The following is a 17,524-nucleotide window of genomic DNA, read 5'->3' on the forward strand; positions in this document are numbered from 1 at the left end:
GAGAAGTGCTTGTGTAGCAGCCAACCGGAAATTAACAGGGAGGCTTGTAAAACTGGTCGGTGTAATTCTTTTAGCACTGATGTTACTCTGCCAGGCCCTCTCCTACTGGACGTCCCTTTCTGATGTCACGGCTACACCACTCTTGGATGAATAATTTTATTTAATTCGTGGGCGCCATGCACAAGATGGGCATTTGCCATGACTTGACATGACGTCTCTTCCTCATGCCCGATCAGCACGTAAAAAACGAAGGGTGTCGTCAACGGCGTACTGCAGTGTGAAAGCAATTTTAGCCATCCATTTTCTGAGCCGCTGATCCTCAGGAGAGTCGCGGGAGTGCTGAACCCTAACCTAGTCATCATCGGGCAGGAGGCGGGGTGCACCCTGAACTGGTTGCCAGTCAATTGCAGGGCACATGTAGACAGACTACACGTGTGTTTCGAGTCTCCAATTGATGTTGCATGTTTTTGGGATGTGGGAGGAAACCGGAGTGGCAGAGAAAACCCAAGCAGGTACGAGGAGAACATGCATACTGCACACAGCCGGGGGCCGGGATTTGAACCCCGGCCATCAGAACTGCGAGGCATACGATCTAACCAGTTGGTCCATCATTCCACGTGAATGGGACTTTATGTTTGTCTAAAAAAACCCCAAAACTACTCATTTCACTTTAACATAGCAAAGTAATATAGGTTTAGGTTAGGTTAGCGTGGTAAACCACTGGTTAGCGCATTTGCCTCACAGTTCCGAGGTTCTGGGTTCCAGTTTTGACTCAGGCCCTCCTGTGTGGCGTTTGTATCTTGTCCCACTGCTTGGGTGTGTCTGTCTGTCTGTCTCACCAGTCATAGTGGGTCCTGTGCTGCTCATGGGGGGCATGTGCGGATACCCTGGGGGACCCATCATTGACATGCTCTGTCTGGAGTCCATGTAGAGATTTCCTAAAGAGAGAGACGACCACAGCAAACAACATGCGTCAAACTTTTAGATTGTGCCAATCACAAAAACATAAAAGCTTTTGGTCCAAAACTGAAAGTGGAAGCTGCTTCTTGGGTATCGATTGATGCAAAGGGCTGCGAGTTTTATGAGCACTTCTGAAATAATAAATTTGCTCAAAATACTTGGGGATGTATCATCAAATCAACACAATTCCATCATTTCGCTCCATGCAGGTACACTTGAATCACATGCACAAATGTGACCTTTTAACTACTAAGTTAAATTTTCCCCCCTCACAGTGTTACACCGATGTAGGTGAGATATGATTGAAAAGAGGAAAAATAGCAACAAAAAAAGAGCATTTCACTGATATGCAGCAGTATTTTTTTATGAATAGCAGCTATTTTTAGAACACGGCCACCCACAGACTTGGGGGGGCTACCTACTGTTCACGGGCACCACGTTGGTGACCCTAATGAGATTTGTTAAATCTGAAAACAAGCCACATCTAAGTTATCAGAGGGCATCTACACTTGTGCGGCCAGATTCTAGCAGTTTGTTTGTTCATTCTTCCCCTCTCAAAAAGATTCTGAATACAAATGAGAGGAAGAAATGATAGCTCACATTAATGGTGGAAAAAGTTTTGAAATGATTTATCTTGTTAACTGGTGTCATTTTTTTAATATATCAAAACCTGGCGTTGGAACAGCGGTGTGCACAGTTTTATCGCCATTGTACACATCTATTCTAATTAAGAAATGGTCCAGCTCTTCGGTTTTCACATATATAACTGTCAAAATGGAGCTTAAGTGCAAGATTAGTGATTAAACATTAATTACAACAAAGACAAAACAGTGCAGCTTGACACAAGCACACAATTTGGAAAGTAACCATTATAGCGCTTTGGTAGCAAATTTAAGATATTAGCAATTCCTTAACGGTCCACTGTCATGAAATGCATGATTTCTAGTATGTTATTAATGAAAAGAAAAGGCAGCCGGAATGGACCCATCCATTTTTTCACCACACATGATTTTGACGTATATGGCTTTTAGCAATTCCCGGCATGGAAATCCTTTCGAGGAAATTGCTTTCAAGAAGAAGCAGGAAGTGACGTTAGTAGCGGATGCCCACTCAAGTGGTCTCGTATGTTTCTATTAGTTTTACCTGCGGGAAGGTAGGTCGCTGTTCCTTCCTGTTAGCCAAAATGCCGGCTCGTTGTATTGCTGGATATTGTTCGAACACTCGGGAGGATGGATTCATTCTTCATACTTTTCAAAACAACGCGGTTCGTCGTGAAAAATGAATTGCATTGGTGCAAAGGGCAAGAGGTTCGTGGGTTCCTAATGATAGGTAGGCGTGTATAAAAGTAAGTTTCTTTCGGCTTGTCCCATTAGGGGTCGCCACAGTGTGACATCTCAGATGAACGCTCATATTTGTTTGGCACAATTTTTACAGCTACTAAAAAAAACTAAAAGGGGGGGGGGGTAACATAATCCTCTCAGAATATAACAAAAGATCCGCGCACGTAAGTCAGGGGTGCTAAATGTGTCGATGTACCCGTCGCTGCCAAGCACAACTTCGGACGAGGGACACGGCTTCGGCGGCGCTTCGTCCACACGGCTTCGGCTGGGCTGGCTCATACATACTGTCTGGGAGTCTGTTGTGAGTTAGAAGTGATCCGCATATCATCTAAATATGGCCCGAAACAATAGGATAATATTGCGCCGGTCACCTCACTTGATTGTGAGCTTCCGTGTCCCATAGTAAGTGGCACAGTGTGTTTTCAATGGCGAATGCCCCGGTGTGACATAATGCACAGACTTTCATTATGGCTACCACTTGGATGTTTAATGATACTTCCGCAACTTTGCGCACGGATGACGCGCTCTCCAGTCATATTTATTTTTTCGTATGGACATTGAAGTGAATAATGTTATATGTATTTTTCATTGCAATATCTATTTTAGAATGTTCATGGGCATGACACTTGACCTTTAGAGTACCCTTATTATAGAGTGGCATCCACGTGTACAAACAACACTGGCGGCAAAACACAAGCAAGCAAAGCGAGTCCTGTTAACGCAACACAGGTGTCGGGTGTCAAACCTGTGCCGATGTGCTGGCTGGGTTTGTTTGGGTGCATGGGCGCGTGGCAGACGGCCGGCTGCACGGTCCCCTGCGGCTGGATGACGCCGGTGCGGGCGAAGAACTGGTTGATGGACGAGCACAGGTCGGCAATCTGTGTGGGCTCCAGCGACCAGTTGTTCAATTCTGCCTGCCTCATACTTTCTCGCAATCCTGAACAGGCAAGATGGAAAAAAATAAAATCAAATCAATAAAGCCACAGCCCCAGCTTTGCCATTGCCAAACAAACTCTACTCAGAGTCCACCTTGGAAAGGTGACAGGTCCACATCAGCCCAGTTGTAGCTGCTCGCAATGCGGCAGCTTTCTTTCAGTGCGTCCAGATTGGGGTACCAGTCAGAAAGTAAACCTGCAAAACAAAAATAACCGATTATAAAATCTGTAACTTGACAGCACGATGGGCTCGGACAGATCACCAATCATACACATTTTTTTTGCATTTTTGTTGTGATCTGTCCATAACTGTGAAAAGAAGTGGTACAGGTTGAACAATTTGAGTCGAGAAATTCATCCTTAACTAGGGCATTACTAATATAAGATTATCCAGTACGTTACAAGGGGACAGACTTATATTGCAAACTATCGTCAAACAAATATGAGGGGTCTAAATATTTTTTTTAAGAAATCAGAAATATGATGAACACACAATTAGCACATGTGTAATTTTATCATGAATTAAGCATTAAACATGTCATCTTTGTTTTTAAAGAACATCCATGAATCCATTTTCTTTTTGCCGCTTATCCCAACGAGGGTCGCTGGGAGTGCTGGAGCCGTCCCGCCTGTCAACGGGCAAGAGGCAGGGTACACCCTGAAATGGTTGCCACCCAATCGCAGTGTACATCGAGACAAACAGCCGCATTCACAATCACACCAAGGGCCAATTTAGAGTGCCCAATTAATGTGGCATGTTTTTGGGATGTGGGGGGGAAACCAGAGTCTTCTTCTTCTTCTTTTCCTTTCGGCTTGTCCCGTTAGGGGTCGCCACAGCGTGTCATCTTTTGCCATCTTAGCCTATCTCCTGCATCTTCCTCTCTAACCCCAACTGCCCTCATGTCTTCCCTCACCACATCCATAAACCTTCTCTTTGGTCTTCCTCTCGCTCTTTTGCCTGGGAGCTCCATCCTCAGCATCCTTCTACCAATATACTCACTCTCTCGCCTCTGAACATGTCCAAACCATCGAAGTCTGCTCTCTCGAATCTTGTCTCCAAAACATCCAGCTTTGGTTGTCCCTCTAATGAGCTCATTTCTAATCCTATCCAACCTGGTCACTCCGAGCGAGAACCTCAACATCTTCATTTCTGCCACCTCCAGTTCTGCTTCCTGTTGTTTCTTCAGTGCCACTGTCTCTAATCCGTACATCATGGCCGGCCTCACCACTGTTTTGTAAACTTTGCCCTTCATCCTAGCAGACACTCTTCTGTCACATAACACACACCAGACACCTTTCGCCAGCTGTTCCAACCTGCTTGGACCCGTTTCTTCACTTCCTGACCACACTCTCCATTGCTCTGTATTGTTGACCCCAAGTATTTGAAGTCCTCCACCCTCTCTATCTCTTCTCCCTGTAGCCTCACTCTTCCCCCTCTACTTTTCTCATTCACGCACATATATTCTCTTTTAGTTCGGCTAATCTTCATTCCTCTCCTTTCCAGTGCATGTCTCCATCTTTCCAATTGTTCCTCTGCATGCTCCCTGCTTTCACTGCATATGACAATATCATCTGCGAACATCATGGTCCAAGGGGATTCCAGTCTAACCTCATCTGTCAGCCTATCCATTACCACTGCAAACAGGAAGGGGCTCAGAGCTGATCCCTGATGCAGTCCCACCTCCACCTTAAATTCCTCTGTCACACCTAAGGCACACCTCACCATTGTTCTGCTGCCATCATACATGTCCTGTACTATTTTAACATACTTCTCTGCCACACCAGACTTACGCATGCAGTACCACAGTTCCTCTCTTGGTACTCTGTCATAGGCTTTCTCTAGATCCACAAAGACACAATGTAGCTCCTTCTGACCTTCTCTGTACTTTTCCACGAGCATCCTCAAGGCAAATAATGCATCTGTGGTACTCTTTCTAGGCATGAAACCATACTGTTGCTCGCAGATACTTCTGACCTGAGTCTAGCCTCCACTACTCTTTCCCATAACTTCATTGTGTGGCTCATCAACTTTATTCCTCTATAGTTCCCACAGCTCTGAACATCCCCTTTGTTCTTAAAAATGGGAACTAGAACACTTTTCCTCCATTCTTCAGGCATCTTTTCGCCCGCTAGTATTCTGTTGAATAAGTTGGTCAAAAACTCCACAGCCATCTCTCCAAATTGCTTCCATACCTCTACCGGTATGTCATCAGGACCAACTGCCTTCCCATTTTTCATCCTTTGTAATGCCTTTCTGACTTCCCCCTTAGTAATCATTTCCACTTCCTGGTCCTTCACTCTTGCCTCTTCAACTCTTCCTTCTCTCTCATTTTCTTCATTCATCAACTTCTCAAAGTATTCTTTCCATCTATTTAGTACACTACCGGCACCAGTCAACACATTTCCATCTCTATCCTTAATCACCCTTACCTGCTGCACATCCTTCCCATCTCTATCCCTCTGTCTGGCCAACCTGTAGAGATCCTTTTCTCCTTCTTTCGTGTCCAACCTGGTGTACATGTCTTCATATGCCTCTTGTTTAGCCTTTGCCACCTCTACCTTTGCCCTACGTTGCATCTCTATGTACTCCTTTCGCCTCTCCTCAGTCCTCTCAGTATCCCACTTCTTCTTCGCTAATCTCTTTCCTTGTAAGACTCCCTGGATTATGGGGTTCCACCACCAAGTCTCCTTCTCCCCTTTCCTACCAGATGACACACCAAGTACTCTCCTGCCTGTCTCTCTGATCATCTTGGCTGTCGTCGTCCAGTCTTCCAGGAGCTTCGGTTGTCCATCGAGAGCCTGTCTCACCTCTTTCCGGAAGGCCGCACAACATTCTTCCTTTCTCAGCTTCCACCACATGGTTCTCTGCTCTACCTTTGTCTTCTTAATCTTCCTACCCACCACCAGAATCATCCTACATACTACCATCCTATGCTGTCGAGCTACACTCTCCCCTACCACTACTTTACAGTCAGTAACCTCCTTCAGATTACATCGTCTGCACAAAATATAATCTACCTGCGTGGTTCTACCGCCGCTCTTGTAGGTCACTATATGTTCCTCCCTCTTTTGGAAATAAGTGTTCACTACAGCCATCTCCATCCTTTTTGCAAAGTCCACCACCATCTGCCCTTCAAAGTTCCTTTCCTGGATGCCGTACTTACCCATCACTTCTTCATCGCCCCTGTTTCCTTTACCAATATGTCCATTACAATCTGCACCAATCACAACTCTCTCGCCTGTCTGGGATGCTCAGAACTACTTCATCTAGTTCCTTCCAGAATTTCTCTTTCAACTCTAGGTCACATCCTACCTGTGGTGCATAGCCGCTAACCACATTATACATAACACCCTCAATTTCAAATTTTAGTCTCATCACTCAATCTGATACTCTTTTCACCTCCAAGACATTCTTAGCCAGCTCTTCCTTTAAAATAACCCCTACTCCATTTCTCTTCCCATCTACTCCGTGGTAGAATAATTTAAACCCTGCTCCCAAACTTCTAGCCTTACTACCTTTCCACCTGCTCTCTTGGATGCACAGAATATCAACCTTTCTCCTAATCATCATGTCAACCAACTCCTGAGCTTTTCCTGTCATAGTCCCAACATTCAAAGTCCCTACACTCAGTTGTAGGCTCTGTGCATTCCTTTTTTTCTTCTGACGCTGGATCCGGTTTCCTCCTCTTCTTTGTCTTCGACCCACAGTAGCTGAATTTCCACCGACGCCCTGCAGGTTAGCAGTGCCGGGGGCGGGCGTTGTTAACCCGGGCCACGACCGATCCGGTATGGGATTCTTTAGATGAACGCTCATATTTGTTTGGCACAGTTTTTACGCCGGATGCCCTTCCTGACGCAACCCTCTGCATTTATCCGGGCTTGGGACCGGCCTACAGATTGCACTGGTTTGTGCCCCCATAAGGCTGCATTGGGGGGGGGGGGAACCAGAGTGCCCGGAGAAAACCCACGCAGGCACGGAGGGAACATGCAAACTCCACACAGGCGGGGCCGGGATTGAACCCGGGACCTCAGAACTGCTTTACCAGCTGATCCACCAGGCCGGTTTTTAGAGAACAGTATAATTTGATGCTAATGTTATACATTTGTTTTTATGTTTTGTTTTTCATGGGATTTGATATTTCTAGAGCAAAATTGAATAGGGACATCTTTGGAAGAACAGATACCCATTGTAAAAAAAAAAATAGAGGTGACATTTAATGCTGTAAGTTTATGAAAACACAATTAAGTTAATAAATAAGTGGTATCTCTACATTTATGATAAATTTAACCCTAAAAAGTGTCCATTAGGAGGCGCCAGTGGACTGTGTAAATCATTCCCAACACCTCTAGTTTTGTTCTTCAATCAGATAAGAAATCACACTATGATTTATTTGTGAGCAGCTAGAAGAGCTTCTGCATGTTTCGCGTCCACCAACAAGATGCAAAATCGATTCCAGCAACCTCCTCTGGGTCATGCGTGATGAACGTGGAAAAACAGAAACAACAGGCCAGCCAGCCGCATTACCTGGATTGCAGGCCATCTGCTGCTGGGCAGGATGCGGCTGGTGGGAGAGGCTCTGATGCTGTGGAGGGTGTTGGCTGTGCTGCGGGTGTTGGGCGGGATGCTGCGGGTGGTGGCCGTGGGACGGGTGCTGCTGCGGGTGCTGGCCGTGCTGCGGGTGCTGGTTGTGCGGGCCGGGGTGCTGCGGAAGGTGCTGCGCATGCGGGGAGCCGTGTCCGGGGTGGGCTTGGGCCGGGTGGGAGAGGGGCACCTGGCCGCTGTTGTTGGAGTGGCTGTTGGGCTGGTTGTTGGACAGGTTGTTCTGCGTGCTGACGGCGCCGCTGGGGGAGTGCTGATAGGAGCAGGACGTGTGGGTCTGTTGTGACGCATCTGGAGGTATTCCCATCAGACCTGGAAAGCAAAACGCACAATGCCATTATTGGCAATTACTGCCACGTATTACACGCGCCGCCTCCACCGGGCTGTGGAATCAGAAACCTGAAGACAAATAAAATCACCCAGCGACCAAGAGAGCGCCTCAGATACGGACTATGCATTTCAACACCATTTATTGCTATGGTTTGTTTTAGAGAAAAATTAAGAGGGAACATGAATCCCTTTTTTAAAGATTTTAAGACGTATGATTTACATATTTTGTTCATTTTTTTTGTAGGAAAACATTACGAGAACATTAGTTTTGAAAAACACACAAACGTTTTTCTCTCCCCACATTTATGGAACAATTTCTTTGTAGATTTTTAGATCAAAGTTTACAAAAAAAATACTTTGTAGCAAAGGTTAAATCATCCTTGGAGTGTATCCATCATAAAAAAATCCTGATTGCTGTGGTTACTGACAAATTGGTCTGAATCATATTACGAGTTGGGTGCAATATTTTTTGGTTTTGTTAATCTTGTCATATTCTTATCTTTTTAAAGGTAGACTCTTGTATTGGATCTCATTAGATTTCGCCTGCGAACCTAATGTTGTGGCTGGGGAGGGTACATTCTCCCTGGCAAATTAATGGAGCATGAAAACAATTTGTTGCGGCTCCACAGTGACTGACAGCAGATTAACTGTTCTGTCAATAAAATGACAGAAAATGGTGACAAATGACGCAAAACAAGAGCATTTCCCAGACGCTCTGATGTCCTTGTATTCCTGCTGTGGTTACTGGACACTCAGCAGAGGAGAGATAGTATCGCAGAAGAATAGGCAAAAGCAGGAAATCACATTTAATAAGCTGCAAGGTGGCCAGCCTTTGTTCTACTGGAGATGGAAAAGCTCACCCAGAACATGGTGGTGGCTTGAGAGTTTATGTAAAGGACTAAAATTAAAAGCTTTTTGTTAGAATTTTTGTTAGAAATTTCACACCTGTCGCCCTACTTATTTATATTTCTGGCAACTTTCACTTTAACGCAAGAAATTTATCAAAATATAATCCATCCATCCATTTTCTTTGCCGCTTATCCTCACGAGGGTCACGGGGAGTGCTGGAGCCTATCCCAGCTGTCAACGGGCAGGAGGCAGGGTACACCCTGAACTGGTTCCCAGCCAATCACAGGGCACATAGAGACAAACAGCCGCACTCACAATCACACCTAGGGGCAATTTAGAGTGTCCAATTAATTGTTTCATGTTTTTGGAGTGTGGGAGGAAACTGGAGTGCCCAGAGAAAACCTACGCAGGCACGGGGAGAACATACACACTCCACACAGGCGGGTCTGGGATTGAACCCAGGACCTCAGAACTGTGAGGCCAACGCTTTACCTTTTTTATTTTACATAGGGTTACTCCATATTGCAAAATAAAACCCTAACCCTTCATTTTCGACCAAAAAGCCAAAATAAAACAGATTTGCCGGTCCAAAATGAAACACATAAGTAGGGCTGCAACTAACATTTATTCTAAGAAAAAAAAAAAAAGGTTGGTTATTTGTTTTGTAATAGTAGATGAATCCGATAAATATTTTAAATAACAGGACAATTCAAGTGACAGAAAATTAAATATACTTAAGAACTCTGTGCCTTGTTTTTGAAGACCATGCTGCTGTTCGTCTGTTCATTACAAGACGTAAAAGGACTGCACTTATATTGTATTTTACTTCACAATGTCCAAAGCCGCACATTCACCCATTCACGCACATGTTCATACACTAACGTATGCAAGACACGTAGTCTCTACTTGGAGAGCTAACTTTTCATTTTTAAGATGTACTTGGTGGAAAATATTTGCGCTCCGCTGGTTACGTGTGTTTGGAGTTAGCACCCTCATGCGTGTTCAACATATGTGCAAAACGAACCCTTGTTACGGCTTGGAAAATGAATGGATGACAATGATCATTGAGCAGGTCTTGACATTAACGCCCGTCAAAATTAGTTGACGGGTAACACTGCCTCTGCCACTAACCCCTTTGGAGGGATGAGTTTCATGTAAAATGTGGGGTAATGTGTGGCGCAGATGAATCACAGACATTGTGGATCGAATGAAAACAATACTTCAAAGAGCAATGGCAGACATAAGCCACTGTCAGGACTGCACAGTCGAGTGACAATGAGGCAGGTGAAAACCACATAAAACTAACAGTTCTTTGATAAATAACCTGGCACTTTGTGAGCAAAATAAAACAAACAAAACAGACGTTCATCAACAAATTAAAAAAAAAAAATCTCAAAATATCTCCCCCCCAAAAAAAAACAATTGGTGAAAAGATTGTCAAATAAACTGTGATTATGCGTGGGTCATTGTACATACTGTATTTACACTTTAGAAGTTTAAATCTGTATTCTATCAAGTTCTCAAATAATACAGTGCTATATTCCTTGATTAAAATGATAGTGTATTTGGGTGGCTGGGATGGATTAATAGCATTTCATGTGGGAAACATGAGCTGCTATACAAGCAAAATGAGTTATGAGCTTGGTTATGGAACAAATTAAATTCGTAAATCAAAATACCACTATATAGCGCATATAAACGGGATGAGACCAAATCCAGATGAGTTCAATGGAATAGCGATAACAGTCTTTGAAACAGATTTTTCACAAAATACTTTCCATTTTGCACACTTTTCCAGAGATGGTTATTTGCGCAGGAACCCTATAAAGCGCTTTTTAGGCCTCCACAATTGACATGCAAACACCTACTCTCAGGAGGCCAAAAGGTGCATTTTTTTTTTTTTTTTTTTTTTTTTTTAATCAGAACCACCATTGTCCAAGCGGGGAGGTACAGAAAGCAATTAAGGCGCCGGGGGAATAATAATGCCAGCTCATTACCTATTATCAAAGACAGTGAATTAGCTCGCTGTCAACACGGCGGCCCGTGTGTGAAATCCTCCAGCTAGATTATTTACACATTTTAATTGCCGGAGTTTGTCTGACGAGAGGATGCGTGCACATACAGAAACAAACAAACCAAAAAAATAAAAAGGTAGCAACTTTTATGAAACATAGATGATAGATTAAAGGGAGAAGAGCTCTTTGAAAAGCAGGAAATGCATTTGATTGGTGAAAAGTGGGTTATCCGCTGAAATCTCAGACGTCTTTGCTCGTAACCCGCTTGTCAAGCGCTCTTTGTTTATTAGACAATCAGATTAGGAGCAAAACTGCATTTTGTTCTAGTGAGAGTCTTTCGCTCGACTTTTTTTTATGGGGGGGGGGGGATTCACACATCCAGTGCTGTTACTCGTTATAGCAGAACATGTCTCCATCATGGCGACAGATGAAGCTCAATGCAACAGAATTACAAGGGGGATTGGACTCGCTTCCCTGATGAGACAAGGCCCGGCCGGGGGAAACATTTAAGCACTGATGAGAAGCAGATGCCAGCTTTTCATCCAATTTGACGAATTTGGAGCAAAAAGACGGGTATGTTAATTGTGTCACATTTTGGAAGTGTTTGCCTCAATCAAATATTTTATGAGGCATGCTGAAGACAAGTTGAAGTAGATGTTATATTGGAAAACATTTCTGTGATGCCTTTGAGTCCAACTATACTAAGAATGAAAATTACAGTACGTTAAAAACACCCTAATTCTTGTCTTGCTGAAATTAGTCCGTTTTAAGGGCCTGAGCCTGTCTCATGCAAGTCTGCAACAGCATTCCAAAGCCCACTGGGCCTATGACAAGTATAGATCTACAGTACAGCCTCGGTTCTCGAATAAATTGGTTTTCGAATGAAAATTTTGAGATTTTTTGCTTCTGTTTTTGAACAAAAATCAGTACTTGAATGCCCCCAGCAAAACCCGAAAATAACAGAACGCGCGCAGCCAGACCAGCTGACCGACGACACGTTCTGTTGAGAATTCTCACCCTCCGCTAAAAACCCGGAAATAAGAGAACGAGCGCCGGTTGATTCGGTTTTCTAGAACGGATTGTGGTTCGAGAACCGAGGCTGTAGTGTAGTTATCATGATGACAGGGGGCCTGACAACAGTGGATTCGAAGAGGGGAAGCAAAGGCCACAATGGGAACAGACTACAGTATTACAATAAAAACTTTCATTCATGGAGATTGCATTAAATTTAAAATAAGGGAAATCTAATTTCACTTTAATTTTTTTTTTTTTTTTTTTAAGCCAAGTATAAATTTGTCTGTGATATTAATTCAACAATTGTAGGACAGCAATAAAGACTGGTTTCTAGTAATTTGCCTCTCGTATATAGGAGTCAGGCAAAAATCTATTTAGTCAGCCATATTTTTAGTCCAAGTTCTCCCACTCAAAGGTGAGAAAGGCCTGTAATTTTCATCAGAAGTATAGCTCATATGAGAGACAAAATGAGGAAAAAAAAGTATTTATATAAAGTATTTTATGAGCAAATTATGTAGGAAAATGAGTATTTTGGTCAATCAAACAAGCAAGATTTCTGTCTCTCTCTCTCTCTCAGACCTGTTGATTATTCCTCTGTCCTCCACTTGTTGCCCGCGTTAATGGCATCTGTTTGAACTCATCTATCTATCAATTTTCTGAGCCGCTTATCCTCAAGAGGGTCGCGGGAGTGCTGGAGTCAATCCCAGCTGTCATTAGGCAGGAGGCAGGCTACATCCTGAACTCGTTGCCAGTCAATCGCAGGGCACATGGAGACTGACAATAGTCACACTACTCACAATCACACCTAGGGGCAATTTAGTCTCTAATGAATGCATGTTTTTGGGATGTGGGAGGAAACCGTAGTGCCTGGAGAAAACCTATGCAGGCACAGGGAGGGCCAGGATTTGAACCCCGGTTGTCAGAACTGTGAGGCCAACGCTCAACAGCTGCTCCACCGTACCGCCCTCTGTTTGAACTCATCGCTTTAAAACAAAGCCGTCCACAACCTCAAAACATTCACACGACAAATTCCACTCCAGCCAAGACCAAAGAGCTGTCAAAGGACACCAAAAACAAAATTGTAGCCCTGCACTAGGCTGGGAAGACTGAAACTGCAACAGGTTGGCAGCTTGGTGTGAAGAAATCAACTATGGGAGCAATTATTAGAAAATGGAAGACATAAAAGACCACTGAGAAGCTCCCTCAATCAGGGGCTCCACACCGTGAGGTTAAAATGATCACAAGAATGCTGAGCACCTAATGAATGACGTGCAGAGAGCTGGAAACCAAAGTAACAAAACCAGCCTCCTGATCTCAACCCCATAGAAAATCTTTGGATCAAGTTGAAAGTCTGACTTGACCAGCAACGGCCCGAAAACATCACTGCTCAAGAAAAGTCACCAAAAATGGATCGATTAATAACTGTATGTACTTCCTGCCATCTAATAGAAGAGGATATTTTTGTTCTGTCTGTCATTGTGCCTCACTGGCATAAGTAGATGAATAAAGATGCATTATTTCTTTGTTTTTTAGCAATTACATAAAATTGGATAACTTCCCAAGGCACACCCGAAGAGCGCTCACGCCACACCCGGCACACTGTTTGGGAATCACTGCTCTAGAGGAGCTTTGCATGGAGGAATGGGGCAAAATACCAGGAACAGTGAGTGAAAACATTGTGAAGATTTATGGAAAACCCAAACAGAAAGAAAAAATGTTCCTTTCGAGAATAATAAGGAAAAAAATTTGAACATGTTGTATTACCGGTCTTAGAGTGTGTGGTATACTCAAGATTATCAACACTGTGCACATAAACTCTCCCCAACCTCGAAACCAGACCATATTACTGGTAATTTTTGAGAATTTGTTATCGTAAATACTGATTCGGTCCAAAATTACCGATTAGATTTTTTTTTTTTTCAAGCAAATCATGGAGGAAAAAAATAATGACTCAACACATCCCACACAACGGGATAATCTTTGAGACATAGACCATCCAAGGCAGGAGGGAAATGTCACTCACCTTGTTGGCTGAAAGACTGCTCAAAGACGGATTTGTAAAGGCTGCGGAAGGAGGCACTGAGATCTTCAAATTCAGAGAACATGAGCTGCTTGTCTCTGTCGGGCATGTTGTACTGGGACTGGGGCTGCTGGAGGCCCAGAGACTGGGATACAGGTTCGGGGTGACTGGTCACCTGGTGGGGAAGGAGGACAGTTACGAAGTTAAGAGAAAGTCTCAAAAGTGCAGAACAGTCAACCTCACTAGTTTTGCAAAGACCCCGTCAGCACATTTCCCGTGTATTTTTTTCCACATTCAAATCTGTAAGATTTTTGTTTTAAGCAGTAATTTTTGAATCAATTACATGTTTTCACAGCAGGGCTTGGTCACTATGAGCTGGGGTTTAGTGGAGTGCAAAATAAGATCACGTCCAACGATTCATTTGTAAAAGTAAACAACAAACTAAGCTTAAGTTCTGCTACACGGCGCACAGTCCGCAGGGGAAGTCGTGTACGGTGCCGACGAGCGGCGCAAAAACAATGATGAAACGTGCTCATGAATTATACAAACGCCTTCTCAAAGACACTCGCTGCACTTATCTGGTCATGGAGGCACTGCAATATTTCACAGAATTTCGGAGTTTCATGCGGATGCGAGAAAATAAAAAATAAGTCATCTTCAGAGCATTTGCATCTGTCTGGCGCTAACGCACAACAGTTGAATATTGCACACAAAATTCCATCGTGTTAGTAAGTACTTCCTGGTTCACAAAGGACAATGTAAGATGACTTGGCCATACCAAAACAGTACTTAAGTAATAATTCAATAAACTTTTTTTTGCACATAGGGGCCAATAAGGTCCATTCCACCGAATCTGTCTTTTGTGTGCCGGAGGGGGGGGAAAAAGTTGTTGAATGCATGAATAAAATGAACTGGAAAATACATTTTACATACGCCTTTGTAAAGTTACTTGTAGTCATGTACTGTATCTTCATTGCTGAACTATGGTTCTGCTGTGGTTTTTACTTCTTTTCCCCTTGCCTGTTCTGTCTCTCTATCTGTCTCGCTCAACAATTTTCTGTCGAGCTGCTTTTTTTTAATAATCATCACAATATAAACAACCACAGAGGGAGCATTTGGAACTTCCCTTTTGCACAGAAAAACTCTTCCAGCATTGATAGCATAAAGAGTCACTATTCTGCATGACCATGCATGATTGGCAATACAATTCAGAAGATGACTTTAAAATACTTTGAACTTTGTAAAAAATACCATGTTTCGCCGGTACCCTCTTCTTAAAATTATACTTTACCATGAAATACAACAAAATTAAACCCTTCTGTTTTATACATTGGTTACTAGTCCTCATACAAACTATACTTTGTTTGTGTTAAAAAAAAAAAAAATAATAAAGTTGAAATGAACACTTTAAAATCATGTCCCTTGATTTTCTCCCCACTTTGGAAAAAAGTGTAAAACAAACACACCATATTGTTGTAATCGCCCAGGATTAAGATCAACTATGACTGGGGATGTTAAAATCTCAGCACATTCTTGTTAATGGAATTACTTTTTGTAAGCAATTTGCGTACTTTAAAATTGCATTTTTTTTTTTTGGGTTGAGCCACTGTAATGTGCTTAGTGTTGACATGAGATTACCATAAATGCCACATAGCCACTTTTCATGTACAGTGGGACATTGGGTTATGAATTTCATTAATTCTGTAACCGCGCTTGCAACCTCAAACTTTCCAAATAGATTCTTCTGTTGGTCCATGCAAAGACCATTCGCAAATTGTAAAAAAAAAGTTGTAACTTGAGGTTCAACTGTATTTGCCGATTCTACACTAAAAACTCAGTCCTGGTACTTAAAGCCCTGTTACTCAAATTATGAGTTCCAGTACAAATAAAACCATGACATAAAAAAAATCAAGGGTGACTTACATAGGCCAGTATACATTTGAAGAAGTACAACTTACAGTATGTATACCAGAGTGAGATGTGGAAAAAGAGAAATTTAAGTTTACTTGGTGAGTAGTAAAACAAGCAAATTAGGTCGAATGAATTCTACCTAGATAAATGTTTTAAAATGAAGCATTTTTCCAGATTAAATACAGATGTATTTTACTTAAATGTTAAATACAACTGAGCTGGACCTGAAAGAATTTTGTACAGTACATACAGTGAAGAAAATGAGTATTTGAACACCCTGCTACATTGCAAGTTCTCCCACTTAGAAATCATGGAGGGGTCTGAAATTTTCATCATAGGTGCATGGCCACTGTGAAAGAGAATCTAAAAAAAAAAATCCAGAAATCACAATGTATGATTTTTTTAACAATTTGTTTGTGTGATACAGCTGTAAATAAGTATTTGAACACCTGTCTATCAGCTAGAATTCTGACCCTCAAAGACCTGTTCGTCCCCCTTTAAAAGTCCACCTCGACTCTTTGTATTATCCTGAATCACATGCACCTGTGTGAGGTTGTTAGCTGCATAAAGACAATCAGTAAGACTCAAACTTGTAACATGGCTAAGACCAAAGAGCTGTCCAAAGACACACAGCTGGAAAGGGCTACGGAGAAATTGCCAAGCAACTTTGTGAAAAAAGGTCCACTGTTGGAGCAATTGTTAGAAAATGGAAGAAGCTAAACCTGACGCTAAATCTCAATCGGAGTGGAGCCCCATGCAAGATATCACCTTGCGGGGTCTCAATGATCCTGAGAAAGGTGAGGAATCAGCCAAGGACGACACGACAGGACTTGGTCAATGACCTGAAAAGAGCTGGGACCACCGTTTCCAAGGTGACTGTTGGTAATACACTAAGACGTCATGATTTGAAATCATGCATGGCACGGAAGGTTCCCCTGCTGAAACCAGCACATCAAGGCCTGTCTTAAGTTTGCCAATGACCATTTGGATGATACAGAAGAGTCATGGGAGAAAGTTTTGTGGTCAGATGACACCAAAATGGAACTTTTTGATCATAATTCCACTAACTGTGTTTGGAGAAGGGATAATGATGAGTTCCATCCCAAGAACACCATCCCAACTGTGAAGCACGGGGGTGGTAGCATCATGCTTTGAGGGTGTTTTTCTGCACATGGGACAGGACGACTGCACTGTATCAAGGAGAGGATGACCGCGGCCATGTATTGTGAGATTTGGGGAAACCACCTCTTTCCCTTAGTCAGAGCATTGAAGATGGGTCTCGTTTTGTTCTTTCAACATGACAATGACCCGAAGCACCCAGCAGGAAAACCAAGGAGTGGCTCTGTAAGAAGCATATCAAGGTTCTGCTCAGTCCCTGTCTGATCTGAAGAAGGTCTGTGTGGAGAAGTGGGCCAAAATCCCTCCTGCAGTGTGTGCAAACCTGGTGAACAACTACAGGAAACATTTGACCTCTGTAATTGCAAACAAAGGCTACTGTACCAAATATTAACATAGGTTTTCCCAGGTGTTCAAATACTTATTTGAGGCTG

At 43.0% G+C, this 17,524-nt stretch overlaps 1 protein-coding gene across 4 annotated transcripts in view; it reads right to left on the bottom strand.

Annotated features, from left to right (window-relative positions):
* foxj3 (forkhead box J3) overlaps positions 1 to 17,524 on the bottom strand; it is a 157,156-nt gene that overhangs the window by 7,431 nt on the left and 132,201 nt on the right. For all 4 annotated transcript variants that reach the window (XM_061833024.1, XM_061833026.1, XM_061833022.1 and 1 more), the window contains 5 exons: positions 14,067 to 14,238; positions 7,761 to 8,147; positions 3,330 to 3,431; positions 3,046 to 3,237; positions 840 to 938 (listed from right to left, as the gene is read on the bottom strand). In XM_061833024.1, coding sequence (XP_061689008.1) covers positions 840 to 938; positions 3,046 to 3,237; positions 3,330 to 3,431; positions 7,761 to 8,147; positions 14,067 to 14,238 — 952 coding nt within the window. The remainder of the gene's footprint in view (positions 1 to 839; positions 939 to 3,045; positions 3,238 to 3,329; positions 3,432 to 7,760; positions 8,148 to 14,066; positions 14,239 to 17,524) is intronic.

The sequence above is a fragment of the Syngnathoides biaculeatus genome, chromosome 10, assembly GCF_019802595.1.
Source record: "Syngnathoides biaculeatus isolate LvHL_M chromosome 10, ASM1980259v1, whole genome shotgun sequence".
NCBI lineage: Eukaryota > Metazoa > Chordata > Actinopteri > Syngnathiformes > Syngnathidae > Syngnathoides > Syngnathoides biaculeatus.